The following is a 16,664-nucleotide window of genomic DNA, read 5'->3' as shown; positions in this document are numbered from 1 at the left end:
AAAGAGTAACAGGCCGTGCAGTAGTATTTCGAAACGAAACAAAATAGTTGGAATATTTGAGGTTTATACTCATTTACACCTTCTGAAGTGTTTATTATTGTAAATGTTTTTTATTTTCAGTTTTTTTCATAAATGCAATTCTCAGCCAAGCGTTGCCATGCCAATTATTTTGCAATTTCTAAGTTTGCAAGTATTTCAGTACTTGGCGGCCGCCACAGCCGAATCGGTTGGTGCGTGACTCACAGAGAGAACGTAGATTCGAATCTCGGTGAAACACCAAAATTAAGAAAAACATTTTTCTAATAGCGGTAGCCCCTCGGCAGGCAATGGCAAACCTCCGAGTGTATTTCTGCCATGAAAAAGCTCCTCATAAAAATATGTGCCGTTCGGAGTCGGCTTAAAACTGTAGGTCCCTCCATTTGTGGAACAACATCAAGACGCACACCACGAATAGGAGGAGGAGCTCGGCCAAACACGCAAAAAGGGTGTACGCGCCTATTATTAATATATATATAAGTATTTCAGTAAATAAATAATGATATTGAAAAAATTTGGTGCTTTGGTTAGCCCATCTGAGCACTTTTAAGACATTTCGATTAAAATAATGAAACTCAGTTCTATCCGAATACACCACATACACTTCCGGCTAAGTGCAACATTTAAGGAAATCGCGTGCCTCACTGAGGTTCCCTGTATGAATTTAACATTTTGTGGTCGTTATGTGCTCATTTATCTATGGGTGTGTATGGGTATACCTACTTATTTTTAATACACACTTGTAAAATTAGCATTTCGACCAACCATGCACGAGACATTCACAATATGCACAGCTTGCCCCAATGTGTGAACCTGGGAACATGTCGGACTGTCGCATGCGTGACATTTGATTATAATCATATTCGTTCAAGCACACGCTACGAGCACCCTCTGCATCCGCCAATGTAAACTGCAGAATTGGTGTCTTTACTTTGAAAACAGGAAAATAATGAGTTGACAAGAGCTAACATAATTATTGTATTTAAGGTATTTTTCAAGCGAAAGGATTGTGGGGTTGTTTAGATTTTTTATAGCAGGCTATATTTTTGTTAGCACAGAGAGTAGGCAACTTGTTGATTTCATCGCATTTCAAAATGAAAATACAGATATTTAAATATTTAGAGATGGGAACCATATACCTATAAAACATAAACACAAAACCTAAAGCGCATTTCCAAAAGCGGAACGAGGCGACCTAGTGAGAGAATCGGAAGAATACAGGCTGCTGATGCCTTCGCGATGGAAGGAGCCACAGAAGTAAAAAATGTCTCAACAAGTAAATGGACACCGACTCCATGAATTTCATTGTATTGGGCAAGATTTTTACTAGTTTAGTTCGGTAGCACAATACATAGTACTTATTCTATAAATAATAAAAATTCGTGTACATTTAACATCAAGCATTCCTTTTTGGCGAAAAAACAAAACTTTATCAAATTCGACTCCTGAAGAATAGTCCTTTCATGTATTGGAGTTAATATCCGCCGTGATAATTGTCCCCATGATGGTATACCGGAGGGTGTTGGGCATGACCGATTTTCTTCACAACGGCGTTGAAGCCGTTGTGATCGTCGGCAGTGTATTCCACAACGCGTGTGGTGCCATCAGCTTCATCCAGAGTATATCCGCCTAAAGAAGTATGAACATATTTACATACATATGAATTATGCTGTTATTATAGTTGAAGGAAAATTGTCTCACCCTTGACATGATCACCATCGCGTTGCTCCCATTGGCTTTTATGATCACCAGTATGTGCGTCCTTTACTCCATAATCGAATTCGTATTTGGGATAGTGATGAGGTTCATGGTGTTCGTAATGGTGATCATAGTGACCTTGACCATCTCCGGCGTATTGCAGGGAATCATCGTGACCGGCATACCCGTGAGCAGCATGGTTGTGTTGCACTAATGTGGCGTAGCTGGAAGCATGCCCATGTGGAACATATCCTGCAAATGTAACTCCGGAGAGTGCTACTGCCATGACGACGATACTCGGGAGGATCTGCATTTTAGTTTAATATAAATTATTTCCTGCTCTGCTGCTTACAAGCTCTATTGAATGCCAACGTTTAACTGATACCAATCAACTGTCTACAGTTTCTATTTATACTCTATTTTGTATGACGGACTTTTCCAATCAAGTTCTGAAAGCATGCGTTAACTTTGGTTTATAGGAAATTAGAGTGAAACGCATGCAACCAATTTTTTGCTAAATTCTTTAGTTCACGAATTGCCGATCAAGAAAAATGAAAGCTCACTTCGAATCAACACCTCTTGTGCGGTGGCCGAACTTTATTGTTTTTACGCGCAAGGTCGCCTTGTAAATTCCGGAGCCACCTGAGTGCAGACGCTTATCCATACTAAATAAAAGATCGGCGCACCGACTAACCCAGCTTGTGGCAGCAAACACTAACAATTCATTTATATTGCTTCGATTCTTGCTTCGCATTGCTCATGAATACATACAAACGAGTATAAGATATTCACATTGGTTAGACACTTTACTCATATTTTCGTTCACATTTTACCTAAGCGATCAGCATAATTATTTACGTTCACATATGTATTGTTGTTGTTATTGTTATAAAATTCTCGTTTCTTGCTTTATGGTATTTCGATTCGTTGACCGTATAAATGAGCGTAACTTTGCCAATTAGTTTACACGTATTTTATAGTATAATTTGGAGCACTTGACGAAAAGGTCTTATTTATGTGAAAAATATTTAATTTCCTTTTATCGAAAGATATTACAAGAGCGAGGTTAAATAGTTAGTGATCTAAATGCAGCAAAACACAACCCTGCTTTTCCTAGTAATAATTTAAATTAAGATATTTCATCGTGTCGGATACACTTAATTAATTGAGGGAAATCAATACTACCTACTTATCGGGAATTTCCATATCGCTGTGGTATAAATAGATATTGCAGATGCAGAGCTGGTATCAGTTAAGCGTTGGAATTCAAAAGAGCTACAAGCAGCAGGAAATAATTTATATTAAACTAAAATGCAGATCCTCCCAAGTATCGTCGTCATGGCAGTAGCACTCTCCGGAGTTACATTTGCAGGATATGTTCCACATGGGCATGCTTCCAGCTACGCCACATTAGTGCAACACAACCATGCTGCTCACGGGTATGCCGGTCACGATGATTCCCTGCAATACGCCGGAGATGGTCAAGGTCACTATGATCACCATTACGAACACCATGAACCTCATCACTATCCCAAATACGAATTCGATTATGGAGTAAAGGACGCACATACTGGTGATCATAAAAGCCAATGGGAGCAACGCGATGGTGATCATGTCAAGGGTGAGACAATTTTCCTTCAACTATAATAACAGCATAATTCATATGTATGTAAATATGTTCATACTTCTTTAGGCGGATATACTCTGGATGAAGCTGATGGCACCACACGCGTTGTGGAATACACTGCCGACGATCACAACGGCTTCAACGCCGTTGTGAAGAAAATCGGTCATGCCCAACACCCTCCGGTATACCATCATGGGGACAATTATCACGGCGGATATAGCTACGATAATGGCCATCACGGCGATAGTTATGTGGAAATCAAACAACATCACTAAATGAAAGAAATGATTTAAACGGAAGAACTGGTGAATACCAACTAAAAAATCGAGGGGATATCATCATAGAACCAAAGAACTTTGAAATATATTTGTTATTTAACTGCACATATACAAAATGATATTTATTCTTGAATAGGGGAGTGGGTGTTGATGGTAAGCGGCGTATTAATGTACGTAAATCAACAACTTAGCTTTAATGAGTCAAAAGTTTGAATCATTCACGTAGCCCAGAAGGCGAGCGTGATGCCATGTTTTTATATCAACACTACAATTCTGGGATGGAAAGTAAGATTTGAGCTTTTGTTTGAAACCTTCTGGTTTTGTTTTAAGAAAATGAATCTACAACTAAATACAAAACCCATTAGCATATGCTAAGATGCCTTAGGAGAAAATACAAAAATATCTGAGCCGTAATGCTCGTTGACTTTGTTGGAAGTTGGACATCTTTTGAAAAAATTTGGTTAGAAAAATTATAACTTGCTAAAATGAGCCCGATTTATCTAAGAAACATAACAAAATAATTAACTTATACTACAAAAATCGTGGATCAGTAAACACTACAATTCTTAAAATGTAGGTATTTTCGATAGTTATATTCTTTCAACAGAGCCGGCAACAAAAACGGGAATCGAAAATTATGAGTCGACTGGCTCGGTGCAACATATAAAAATGCCAGCGTACACTCGACGGGCATTGAAGTCTGGTAGGGTCATTGTGCCATTTTGCTTCGAAAATATGGTTGGAGAGACATTTTACATTAACGGCCTGCGTTTTTGGCCTATTATTGCGTGCTAACGATATGTAGTTTCCAGCCTCACAGCCTCAATAAAACCAGGAGGCATCAGGAAAACTGTTAATGCGACTAGCACTAATAATTATGAGGTTTAGGTTTTATTGTAAGTTAGGATTGAATCACTAAATAAATAAATAAATAAATAAAATAAATACTGAAAACTGAACAAAAACCACATTTTTTATAATTTTTAATATTTATTCGAATTTGAAACAAAAATATACAAACGTAAAACGAAAAATGGAAAAATATGTTTCTAGTTGGCAGGCAATCGCACATTTGCATTTTACTTAATTACATCCATACTTACGTGGCAAGCGCTTTAGTGACTTTTACCTGTAATTTACTGGTTGGCGGCGAGACGACCAAGCAAATCTTCATGGTAGCACGCAAGAACTCCTCGCGTTTTGCGTTCAAATCCTGGGGCACAGCGATTGGAGATGTTACGGCCGATTGCTTTAGTGGTGCACGTTTTGTTGCGCTACCCATTGCGGTTGCCGGCGCTGTTGTCGTCGTTGTGATTATGTCACTGCTACAGTGCGAGGCACACGAGATGGGCAGGAAGGGATTAAGACTCTTTATAAAGCTGCTGCCGGAAGCGGAAGTGCATGGTGTGGATTTGCAAACAGTGGTCGCATCTGTGGATGTTTGTGCATATTGTGGATGTTTATGTGAGGGCTGTTGATGTAGCAGGTGCCGCGTTGGTGAGTTTAAAATGAACAGTTTACGACGCTGTCGTCCAGGCGTCGAGGACGAACTGGCAGCAGGGCTGGAAGTGTGAGGAGCAGGAGGGCCGCTACTTGTCCAGACTGCTGCTGGAATGGCGCTGTCGCTGTGTGTAGATTCTTGTGAACCTGTACGACTGTAGGCAGGCGTTGGTAGTTCAGCAGAATGTGTGCCACCTCCGCTAGTTCCCACCACGCTGGTATCCCCGCTCTTGCCGTACTTCACTGCCGTCACGTTGTCGTCCAGCGGTTCGTCCTCCTCATCGTAGGCGCTGTGATATGTGCGCGCGATGATTTCAGGTAAAAATGGATTATTCGGCGATGCTAGAGTATACTGGTAATAAGAACCAGCCGCTTCGCTGGAATCGGTACGTTTCAGTATTGGCCTAGAGGTAGCAGAAGACGCATTGCCATTAGATGGTGGTGCAGCTGTAAAAGCGTCATCAGCTTCGTCGGATTCCTCTGGAAAACTGCCAACATAGAAATCGGCGGCAACATGACTTCCACTTCCGCTAGTCGTTGTGAAGCCTAAATTCTCCCACTCGCCCGAGGAAGAATTATGTGACGAGCCTGTGAATCCTTCATTGGAGTGCGCATGAAAACTTTTTGTGCTTTCGTTGCTTGATTTGAAGAGAAAGTTTTGAAGGCGTGTGAGCTTTGTTGAGCTGCTTTCGCTGGTAATGCTACAACTTCGACTTGCGTGTTGTTGCTGCGTATCGCTTTTAATGCTACTTTGAGTTTGCAGCTTTTGTTTTTGATTAAGTTGTCTCCCCGTTCTTCCACTAAAGCTTCTGCTCTCAGTCGCGTCTCCATCGCCACTGACGTTTCCACTACCACATCCAATTGTTCCACCCGAACCGCTTGCTCCTACCGCACAGCTATTGCTATTCGTGCTCACTTCGCCACCCATCGACGAATTAGATTGCTGCCACGCCCAATAGCTGATGCTCGACTGGGATGATGTGCGTTCGCCGAATTCGCCACAGTTACTTTCCAAAGAGGTACTCGAATTCGTCGTTGCGACACTGCTTAGGTGATGGTATGCGTACTCGGGGGGTGTGCCAGCATCAGGACTGTCCAAGAGTAATGCTGGATTAATGTGTCCGCCGCTAGCAGCACTGTGTACACTGCTCCTACTGCCACTGCCAACGCCGATGCCTCCGACACCACCACTACTAAGGCCGGGCAAATGAGTAAGAGAGAAGATCGAATGGGAACTGTGCTGCAGTGGCGGTAATGATCGTAGACCGAAGTGCCCAAAATTGAAGTGGTTACCACCAATATTGTCGATTAAGCTATTGCAACTGCTATTAGTTTCTAGCGCCGCGTGGTTCGCACTGCTGATACCTCCGGTGGTATCCTCCAGATTGTACTCGGGACGCTTGATTTCAAGCGATTTGTGTTCACCGCGTCGAAATGAGCGTCGCAACTTTTCGGCGAATTTGCCGCGTGACTCTTTCGAAGTTTTACTTTTTCCTGTTGCGGATGTAGAAAGTGCGTTTACTGTAGAGAGTTCACTCTCTTTCTTAATTTTGTTTACTTTAGAAATTATATCAATCCTTTGGTCATCGTTTTCTGTTTGAATGTTTTCTAGCAATTTTTCCTGCATTTGAATTGGTGTTTTTGCCTCTTTAATTATTGAAGCTTTTTTCGTTGTTTTGGTTGTTGTTGTTGTGGTAGTCGTTGCAACTGCAACTATTGCTTTCTCTGGGTTGCTCTGTTGTTTCTGCAAATGTATGACTGCTATTGCTGAGGTTGCGGTCGGTGGCAGTATCGCAAAACCACCGCCCATTACGTCGGCGCTGCCGTCTTTTAGGCGTTGAACGGCGTTTGAGACATCTCTTAATGCGGCCGACGCTGTGGAAGGTGTGCTAGTTGTTGCACTCGCAGTTGTGAATGAGGATTTTGTTAGACTAGCACCCGTTGTTGCTGTTGTAGCATTGGCTTGTTGCACTTGCAATGCAGCCGAAAATGTATTGCCCAAACTTTCTGTCGAACGAACTAATTTGTTTCGTTTTGATTGGAGTTGTCGTGGTTTTTGTTCAGTTTTTCTTTGCTCTTGCTGTAGTGGTTTTTGTGGCTGTGGTTGTTGATTCCTATTTTTATCAAATACTTTGTTAACACTTCGGCTTTGTGTTGGCTTATTATCCATCTGTGGAGCGAGTTAAGTCTTTGAGCCTCCTATCGATCGAGTGGCTTCTTGTGTTTTTTGATTAGTTTGCGATTGCATAAATATTGGCTTAAATATTTACTCTCTTTTCGAATCCTCAATGGGAATGATATTTATTTGTCGCTGTTACCAGTTAAGTATTTGTTTTAACTTTTTGATTTTATTTATTATTAAAAAGTTTGGTTTTCTAAACATATATTTTTTTAACTTACATAACGTAATCTAATCAAATTGTAAAGAAGCGCTTTAAGTTTCCCCTAAAATCTTTTGATTTGATTTTGTTTTTTTTTTTGATATATTTAAGTTTTTATTGCAGTTATTTGATCGGTGTTTACTTCTAAGTTTTTCTATTCCAGTTTGTTAAGCTGAAAGATAATAATTTATACTAAATTGCTTCGGGAATTTTTTATAGTTTTGTTTTATTTTTGCAATCACGATCAATTCAAGTTGAATTTTGTCTTCTTCTAAAAACTTTTGTTAAATTCTTTTCAATATTTCCGTTAACTTTTAAGTCGATACATCCATTTCGAAATAAAAAGAATTTGCTGTGTTTTCCCATAACTGTAAACATAGAAATAAGAAACAATTGAGATTATGATTTTTATGATTTAGAGGTTTGAGCCTAAAAATATGCCAAGTAGCTATCTTATGTACGTAAGTTTGTGTGAATGTGTAAATGTAAGAAAATTAATCCTAAAAATAAATACAAGATTTTTGTGAAAATTGATCATATTTTTATCGTAGTACAATAAACAAAATTTGTAATTGGCGCTTACACCCTTTTTAGGTGTTTGGCCGGGCTCCTCCTCCTATTTGTGGTGTGCGTCTTGGTGTTGTTCCGAACTGCAAAAGAGTTTTTATGAGAAGCCTTTTGGTGGCAGAAATACACTCGGAGGCTTGCCATTGCCTGCCGAGGGGAGGTCATGCATGAAGATTCGAGCCTACGCACTGCATTGTACAGTACTAGTCTATGTATACAATGTATCCAGTTCCATAAATTTTCACACTTTCTGACTGCTAGTAGACAGCACTGCTCTGGCCCCCTCGAGACACAATCTGCAGGTGTCATTTGAGAAACGTAGTATTTTTGGATTATTCATATGCACACTCATTTACAGTAGTTCACGCACCGACCATTTTGTTAGTTTTGTATACGTTATGTACATACATATCTACAAAGTAAAGGCCGCCGCCGTAGTCGAATGGTTGGAGCGTGACTCCTATTCGGTGGTGCACGGGTCCGAAACACGGTCATGAAACACCAAATGATGGAAACGGATTTTTCTAATAGCGGTCATCCCTAGCATTTAATATCAAACAGACATTTCTTGCTGCAAAAAAGGTATACTAAAATTTCTACACGAATAAAAATAAGCAAATTCACCGCAGAGAATTCGCTGAGTAGTGACACACAAAAAATTAATTCTATCAAATTAAAGTATGACTTGGTGACTGCGTTTAGTTTAAGCGACACATTTGTGGGTATTACCTCCACTTCCCTGGCAGGCGCCTAATAGTAAACATTGATTTTTTTCACCACATTTTTTTGTCGCCATTTGATTTCGCTTGTGTGTGTGTGACGTGCTTGCGTGCGCATTATTTACTTTAGCTTAACCAGTGTCACGGCACTTTTGGCGGCCATAAAATATCCAAATAGTGAAAAAGCCGATTTAGGAAGAATAAGAGAGCCATAAAGTAAACAAATATTAGCAACCAGCTCGCACATAGAGGTTAAAAGGTAAATGGTCAACAATGACTTCATGCCATGTGATAATACATATGTACACATGCACATATCTAGACACGCATTGCAATTATTGGTATGCTACTTATGGCTCTATGTGAACATAGGTGAGTATAGAAAAACTTACTGGAAGGTTCACGCCTGCATCGGGCATCAAATCCAAGACCCACCGAGTATTAATCACAAGCAACCTACTCGGCTATGGCGGCAGCAAGTATTTATATGCATACACTCACACATGTGCATGCCTACATAATGCTTCCATTCCCTCATAGTGCTTACTTTCAAGCAGCCATCGCCAACATGGTCAAAAAACAAATAAAATAAAACAAACTTCTCTTACCTGTGCAGCTAATTGATATGACTGCTTACTAACACTCAACTACGCTTAAATATCATTAATGATTAATTGTAAATATATTTGAGTATACTCGTACTTGTTTTTTAATTGAGCTTCGGTTGAATTAGAAAACTTAATTGAGATTTTCTTGTATTTGAATGTACATTTGGGTAAATAAGCAGAGTGGGGTTTATGTCTTAATGATTGGACCTATACTGAACTCACAGAATTTTTGTTCTTCTATTCATATATGAAGTTTTTCAACTTTAAGCAAGAAATTAGACTTTTTTGCAAACATACAAAAATTCAACTCAGGCAAGATTTTTTGTGTAATAATCTCTTGGAAGGACAACAATTAAATCAAATTTTTATTTTTTTTTTATTGAAATTTAATTAATATTTATGTTTTATTGTGGCGCCTCTTCACTTATGGTATATTTTTTGACTACTCCTTAGCGAAGTGCTGAGTGCACACCCACTTACTATGATATACACATACATACATACATGCATACAAACATACCTACGTGACCCTTCGACGACCGAGCGACCCTTAAATTACAGGCTGTAATTTTTATTGTTAGTATTGTTGAAGCAAAATAATCATAAAAACTGATATGTCCTGCGGCCAGGGCACAGAATTATACTTAGCATCAAAATAAGTAAAATGAAATGAATAAGGAGTGGAAGTGGAGTAGTTGAAATGGAGAAAGGAAGACGTGCGCAAAATACCAATTGCTCAAGTAAAATCGGCCAGTGCGGCGACACTAATTATTATTGTCTCGCGCCCCTCGCTTCCCACTTGCATGGTATGTGTATGCGAGTTAGTATGCACTACTATGTATTTATAACGGAAATTGCTATAAGTAGCTCACACTTTTTACAGGCCTAAAATGCTTTGTTGAACTTTTCGGAGCAGTCCAATTGCGCTGGGGTTTGTAGACTGGTGACACGCCTTGACTGTCAATAGTCGCTAAAAACGTCGTTCAGTAAATTTAAAGCTGGATGGTGTTAATTCCCTACAGGCAATTCGGTGTAGACCAGGTTCCTGGCGAATGACTGCGAAGCGGCGCTGATGCTTTGTTTGTAAGGTAAACGTTTTCGGAATGACAATGGTTAATAAATCGCGGCGCTTAAAAAGAGGCAATGCAAATGCGGTGGTTTGAATGTTGTTGAGCGAAAGTGAATTATTGTTGTGGCTTAAAATCTGACAAATTTAGGAAATTATGCAGGAACTCTTGCTTATGAAATTTGCGGAACTTCGATACGAAAAATATTGGTTGACTTGACAGAGGTTGATTCAAATAAAATTTTAGCATTATAGTTTGCATATTTTCAGATGCCATATTTATGTAAGTTTTGACACATTGATGGATGGCGGTCAATGTAAGTGTGTAAAACAGCGCGATACATTTCCACCAGGCTAAATGGTAGTGGGCCAATGTTTGATCGATAAACCAGTAAATTTCCCAGGGGGAACCGAGGCAGCGAAAGTGCCAACTGAGCACACATTGCGGCAGTGGGCTATAAATGTGATGATTGTGATTGAAAGGCCGTAAAGTTTAATGCATAATTGAATCACTGAAAATTGAAAAGGGGAAAACAAAGTGAAAGGCTTAATGGCAATATGAGTGCAAATGGTGCAAAACAAAGGACTTTAGGATGAAAATGTAGTGATGAGATTTCAAAAAAAAAAAAAAAAAATAATAATAATAATAACAACGATTGAAGAAAAACGGAAAAGTTCTCTGTTAGTTTAATTGGTTTTCTAAGCCATTCTACTAAAAGAACATGTGGTCACATCTATGATGCAGGATAATTGTTTTGAGGATCAAATAAGCTGGAAATGCCTATACTCAGTTTTAGAAAGACTAACAGAAACCTGAACTCTAACTTATTCCTAAGTATCAGAGGTTATTTGTTTCACGTATGTATAAGTAAGTACAGCCCGAGAAGCAGCATTATTGTCTGGTGTGCACATTTTTTTTAATTTGCTGGAAATTGTTGTTTTTCTATGTTTTCGCGCAACCTCTCATTAGCCAATCTATGCCGTATCAAACATGTTAAATGCATTTTTCTACGTAGAACATATATTTCAGCCGGACAATTCGGAAGGACTCATAGTTCAAAGAAATCTTAACCGATCGTCTTGAAGTTTTTAATTGAAATGTTTATTATAGAATTAACTTAATTTATACTCAAAAAATTTTCCTTTCTGTAAAAAAATTTTGCGGTATTTTGAGAAATAATTCCGCGCAGAGTTCTAGTGATTAGCTGACAGGGCATACTTTTAGGCACACTAGCGTGTGATTGGATTGCGTGAAGATACTTACATAACTGCATAACAGATAGAAAGTCTCGATTTTTCTTTTAATTTATCGGGCGTTCAGGCGAACGAACATATCAAATGGAACTCAACACACAAATACATATACAACTTGGCAGAAAGTAAAACGGCGCTTTCGGAAGAGGAGTGTATAGGTGTGTTGGTGCGTATAGAAATTTACCTGCAATGAAAAAAACAGTGATAAAACAGTTTATTAGTAAAAGCATTCCGCTATCGAATGAGTCAATTAAAGTCTACATATTTCTACATATTATAAAAATTAAACTGAATGAAATGTAATTAAAATGTCAATATCACTTTGCGAAATGATGCGAATAAAATGTGCAGCTACCCATTCTGTCCATCAAAATTTCTTAGCTTATATTACTTCTGTTAATTCTTTGAACACTTCCTGATTGATTGTTGATTGAAAAGTTTAATGAAAGCTTTTACAATAACATTATCGTTAAATCGTGTACGCTACGTAAAAAACATATACTCTTACGCAAGTATTTGACCAGCGGAGTAGAGGAGCAATCATTTATACAGAAACACTTCTACGCAATTCAATTCAACCTCCACCATCCAGCAGCGGTTCTGAGCCTAGTGAAAACAATTTCAACCACTTGCCAGTACGAGCTACATATATAACAACTTTTTTGAATGAGTTATACTAATTAAATAACTTATAGTCGATGGTCTTACGCCTTAGAGCCTATTCGCAATGCAAAATACTGATTTAACCCTTTATCGCATATGAGCCCATATATGGTCCTGTAGTTCTGATTCAATTTCATTTCTGAATAAAGAATAATTAAATAATTGAAGCTAGCAATGAAATAATGAAACGCAAAAAAAATTGTCTATGATTTTATGACATTTCGAAATAACCTCACTTTTGTGCAAGTGGGTGAAAAATTGAATTGAATTGAAATGCGAGTGAATCACTTTCAAAAAACGATTACAGAGTAATACGTAAGTACTTTTTGACAAAATAAAAAATATTTTCATGGAGTCGAGTCTTTTTCGACGGATACTAATATATTTTTTCAGCTTTTCTACTGCTTTCTATACTCTACAACTAGTTTTTATATATGGTTCCGTAAAAAAAAACCTTAATATAAAACTGTTTCATTACTTTTCTTTTAATATTTCTTATTGATAATGAAATAAAGCTATTTGCACAATTTTTATCAACGCTTCATTGATTTATGCAGTAAGGGTTAATCATAACATTATTTCTACTAATTAAATAAGTCAATAAATAAACATATATTCGCAAAGAGAGATTGAACTATAAGAAAAGAAAGTATTGTACTTTTTCTAAGGGCACAAAAGGTCACGAGGTCGAATTGCGAACTTCCAATAAACCTAAGTGGCACCTTTTTCAAACAAGAAGTGAATTGAGGTCTCAGCTATAGTTTTCAAGTCCCTTATTTACACCCGCTTTATATGCACTTATACTTATACAGATACAGATCAGATTCATTAAAATCTACCTGTTGCTACTACGTTCACCTTCGAAATACTTATTTGCGCCGCGTCTTCTCTAAACACTTACAATAATATCACTCTAGCCCATAGTCCCTACATTTGATAATACTAGTCCAGGCGACTCGGCTTTAGTAATCTTTCAGTAAATATTAAAGTGAATATCCAGCAAAGCAAGAGAAAGGCCAAATTTAGGTTTCTAACAAATGAAACAACAATAACGGAAAACCCTGTTAAAAGAGCAACGTCAATGAAAGAAAAATAAGCAGTTGTTGTCCATGCCAAACCTTAAAATGGACACGGACTTTGAGAGAGTTAATGGTATTTACAAATTCTTAACATAAACCAAAACAAATAAAGGCCCAAGTACATATAGTATTTACTATTATTTTCACCCAAAAATACTTGTGCACATAGAGGGTTCATATACTTACATATATAAAAATAGAAATGCACACACACACATATTCGTATACATACGCATTTATATCATAAACACAAACAATCACATTACGTGGCACACCGCCTCATATTACCATTTGTTAGTCAAGCAGTTGAACACGACAAGAAGGTCGCGCCAAAAAGAACCTTAACCTCAATTACACCAACGCTAAGTTGGGTGCGTAGAAAAGCCAAAGCATCTTTTTAGTTCTCCTTACTTTCCGCCGAAAGCAGCTACATTCTCCTTCAGCAAACAGTTCTGACTTTGAATGCTCACTTAAATTCACTTTCTGGTGTATTGTTAGTGTTCTTCCGTTGGTTTTCACTTCATGCCTTCCTTTGACGGTCAACGAAGCAGCAAGCCAAGGCTGCACAACATTAACCGGACCAACGCCTTTCTTTCTTTAGCAACTGTCATGCGGTCTACCAATGATTGAATTATTGCTCGCCAATTGGGGGCTATGCATTTAATAATTTTGTCCTTTTTCTTTACCAGGTGTATTTCTTGTGTTGTTCTTTAACTCAATTTCTGAAATCTTAACTGAAAATATACGAAAATTAAAGTCCTCGATATTTTCTCCTTAAAGATTTAGTTTTCCTTGGTGTTTTTCCCCCTATCGTCTTAGTATGGATGTACATAAATCCATTAAGATATAAAAAATCTGCAGAAAACGTCGAAGTTTAATAGGTTTATCGGTGGTAAAATATGTAAAATTCTTCTCCTGTCGTAATTCCCTCACAAATTTGCATAAAATCGATTGGTGTGTTTAAATATTTATCTATGAATTTTTAACACTATTACACCCAAATGTGTTAGACTAATATTATTATTATCATTTTCAAAATATCACTTCTTATTTACTAATTGGCAAAAGTTTTGTTTGTCGAATCAATGTCCATGGAAAAGGTCCACCAATGTCTGCAATATCCTGTCTATGATTTCCAAAGCTGTCTGATCTCCAATGTTTTTAATGGTGTTGCTTGATTTCCACATAACTGCTGCCATGCCCAAGGGGATAATGTCCATGACCACCGTAGCCGTAGGCTTCCTTATGTGTATTGTACACTTGGGGATGGTACGCATGTCCGATCTTCTTTACGACGGCATTGAAGCCATTGTGATCATCAGCTGTGTATTCCACAACGCGTGTAGTGCCGTCAGCCTCGGCCAGAGTATAACCACCTAATAAGAAATGGAGCATCAATTAAGACGTTTGAGACGCAAACAAGGTTTTAACTCACCCTTCACATGATCACCATCACGATGCTCCCATTGGCTCTTGTGATCGCCAGTGTGTGAGTCCTTAACACCATAGTCGAATGAATATTTCGGGTAGTGATGTGGTTCCTCCACATAATGATCCTCTCCGTGGCCACCGTAGGCCACGTAGTTTACTGGACCCAAGTAACCGCCGTGATGAGGCACAACGTCATGCTGCACCACGGAAGCATAGCTCGAGGCGTGGCCATGAGGAATATATCCTGCTTTCGCGGTACTGAAAAGCGCAACAGCGACTACCACGAGACACGAAAGGAGTTGCATTTTCTAATTAAGAATGTACTTGTTTTTAATTTGTGTTATTAGTGGTTGGCTTTTTGAGCAACCGCACTGAACTGATGCCTACTGGAACTTTGGTGTAAGTTTTTATACTATCTGCGGACTGTGTGCGAAGAGCGCACAAGGCGTTGGCGCACTCACAGTGTGTGGCCGACCAAAGAATATATTTGCGCTTGTATGAAAAATAAGCATAAGTAGAGTTAAATGAGAAATTAGATTAGTAAAAATTTAGTGGTGTAAACTCTCTTATATGTCATATACATTCTTTTATTAATTATAATTTCAACCCATTAATAACATTATTAGCTAATACTTAACTAAGAAGTTTTTTCAGTATAAGTTTAAATAAAATTAGTCAAAACTGAATACATCTCAAAACTGCTTTCTGCTGTTTTTCCATACGACGATAGATACGAGGGTGGATCAATAAGTCAGTGACTTTTTGTATTTCTGACCTCTTTACTGAAAAAAAATACTGCTCCTGTCAACAGGCATCTGTCAGTTGCCTCCTGTCAAAATTTGAACGTGCTGCGTCAGTTAGTTTGTGTTTTACAGCTACCTTTATCAGACTACCTAGTAATTTGAGGAGAAAATGGAAAAAACTGAATTTCGTATGCTTATTAAGCCGATTCACCCTTAGAAACCCACTGTTTCGACTGTTGTTTGGCCTCTGGTGTGTGGTGATGGATCCATGTTTCGTCCACGGTTACAAAAGGGCGCAAAAACTCCTCCATATTGCGATTAAACAACGCCAAACCTTCCTGTGAAGTTGTTACATGATTGCGTTTGTGGTCGACTGTGAATTACTGGGTAGTCTGATAAAGGTAGCTGTAAAACACAAACTAACTGACGCAGCACGTTCAAATTTTGACAGGGGTCAACTGACAGATGCCTGTTGACAGAAGCAGTATTTCTTTTTCAGTAAAGAGGTCAGAAATACAAAAAGTCACGGACTTATTGACCCGCCCTCGTATCTATGCACATGAGAATTCGGTGTATTGCTACATAGGAGGGAGTTCTATTGTTAATACTAGCAATAAGTGATTGGTAATATTGTGAACAATAGAGTTTTGTGTAAAATTAAAATTTGCCGCTATTTTTCGGCGTTTTTAATTAATAAAAACGTTTAATAAATAAAGAGAATGTTGGTATGTAGGAACACAAACATATGAAAGAAATAAGGTACATATATTTCGGCTTAACACTTCGTTAGTTGGTTGACTGCTCTGGCAGTTGATTGGGCGTCGCAAGGCCATTTTCACACTCTCACATCGTTTGGTTGGTAAGTAACCACTGGAATTTCACTAAATTAAAACAATGCAACTGTTTGATAAAATTTAAGAATGTTTCATTAAGTTAATTAAAAAAAGTAGCAAATATGAATTGTTGTTTTTGGTTTAGTTTTTGTTAAGCGATCGGCGTTAAAACGTTTAAGCG

At 38.3% G+C, this 16,664-nt stretch overlaps 4 protein-coding genes across 8 annotated transcripts in view; 1 reads left to right on the top strand and 3 right to left on the bottom strand.

Annotated features, from left to right (window-relative positions):
- Positions 1-16,664, bottom strand: part of LOC128860751 (uncharacterized) — a 58,727-nt gene that overhangs the window by 24,680 nt on the left and 17,383 nt on the right. For all 5 annotated transcript variants that reach the window (XM_054098472.1, XM_054098473.1, XM_054098470.1 and 2 more), the window contains 2 exons: positions 11,745-11,918; positions 4,769-7,888 (listed from right to left, as the gene is read on the bottom strand). In XM_054098472.1, coding sequence (XP_053954447.1) covers positions 4,769-7,309 — 2,541 coding nt within the window. In that variant the 5' untranslated portion in view covers positions 7,310-7,888; positions 11,745-11,918. Of the gene's footprint in view, positions 1-4,768; positions 7,889-11,744; positions 11,919-16,664 lie in introns of those variants that run through there.
- LOC128860759 (adult-specific cuticular protein ACP-20-like) lies at positions 1,269-2,385 on the bottom strand. The gene is made up of 2 exons (XM_054098484.1): positions 1,738-2,385; positions 1,269-1,665 (listed from the first exon to the last, which is right to left on the bottom strand). Exons 1-2 carry the CDS (start codon positions 2,045-2,047, stop codon positions 1,511-1,513), a joined length of 465 nt encoding a protein of 154 aa, XP_053954459.1. The 5' UTR covers positions 2,048-2,385; the 3' UTR covers positions 1,269-1,510.
- On the top strand, positions 2,800-3,739 carry LOC128860756 (adult-specific cuticular protein ACP-20-like). The gene is made up of 2 exons (XM_054098480.1): positions 2,800-3,355; positions 3,428-3,739. Exons 1-2 carry the CDS (start codon positions 3,046-3,048, stop codon positions 3,634-3,636), a joined length of 519 nt encoding a protein of 172 aa, XP_053954455.1. The 5' UTR covers positions 2,800-3,045; the 3' UTR covers positions 3,637-3,739.
- LOC128860757 (cuticle protein 8-like) lies at positions 14,492-15,349 on the bottom strand. Its single transcript, XM_054098481.1, has 2 exons — positions 14,912-15,349; positions 14,492-14,852 (listed from the first exon to the last, which is right to left on the bottom strand). The coding sequence occupies exons 1-2, from the start codon at positions 15,210-15,212 to the stop codon at positions 14,638-14,640; spliced, it is 516 nt and encodes a 171-aa protein (XP_053954456.1). The 5' UTR covers positions 15,213-15,349; the 3' UTR covers positions 14,492-14,637.

This window comes from Anastrepha ludens, chromosome 4, assembly GCF_028408465.1.
Source record: "Anastrepha ludens isolate Willacy chromosome 4, idAnaLude1.1, whole genome shotgun sequence".
Taxonomy (NCBI): domain Eukaryota; kingdom Metazoa; phylum Arthropoda; class Insecta; order Diptera; family Tephritidae; genus Anastrepha; species Anastrepha ludens.
This window is presented reverse-complemented; position numbering and strand designations above follow the sequence as displayed.

What these genes read in the sequence shown, in the direction of transcription:
- LOC128860759 (XM_054098484.1), bottom strand. Translation starts at nt 2,047, where the DNA reads ATGCAGATCCTCCCGAGTATCGTCGTCATGGCAGTAGCACTCTCCGGA. An exon ending in CGATGGTGATCATGTCAAGG is followed by an intron (nt 1,666 to 1,737) that starts GTGAGACAATTT and finishes ATACTTCTTTAG; the next exon opens with GCGGATATACTCTGGATGAA.
- LOC128860756 (XM_054098480.1), top strand. Translation starts at nt 3,046, where the DNA reads ATGCAGATCCTCCCAAGTATCGTCGTCATGGCAGTAGCACTCTCCGGA. An exon ending in CGATGGTGATCATGTCAAGG is followed by an intron (nt 3,356 to 3,427) that starts GTGAGACAATTT and finishes ATACTTCTTTAG; the next exon opens with GCGGATATACTCTGGATGAA.
- LOC128860757 (XM_054098481.1), bottom strand. Translation starts at nt 15,212, where the DNA reads ATGCAACTCCTTTCGTGTCTCGTGGTAGTCGCTGTTGCGCTTTTCAGT. An exon ending in TGATGGTGATCATGTGAAGG is followed by an intron (nt 14,853 to 14,911) that starts GTGAGTTAAAAC and finishes ATTTCTTATTAG; the next exon opens with GTGGTTATACTCTGGCCGAG.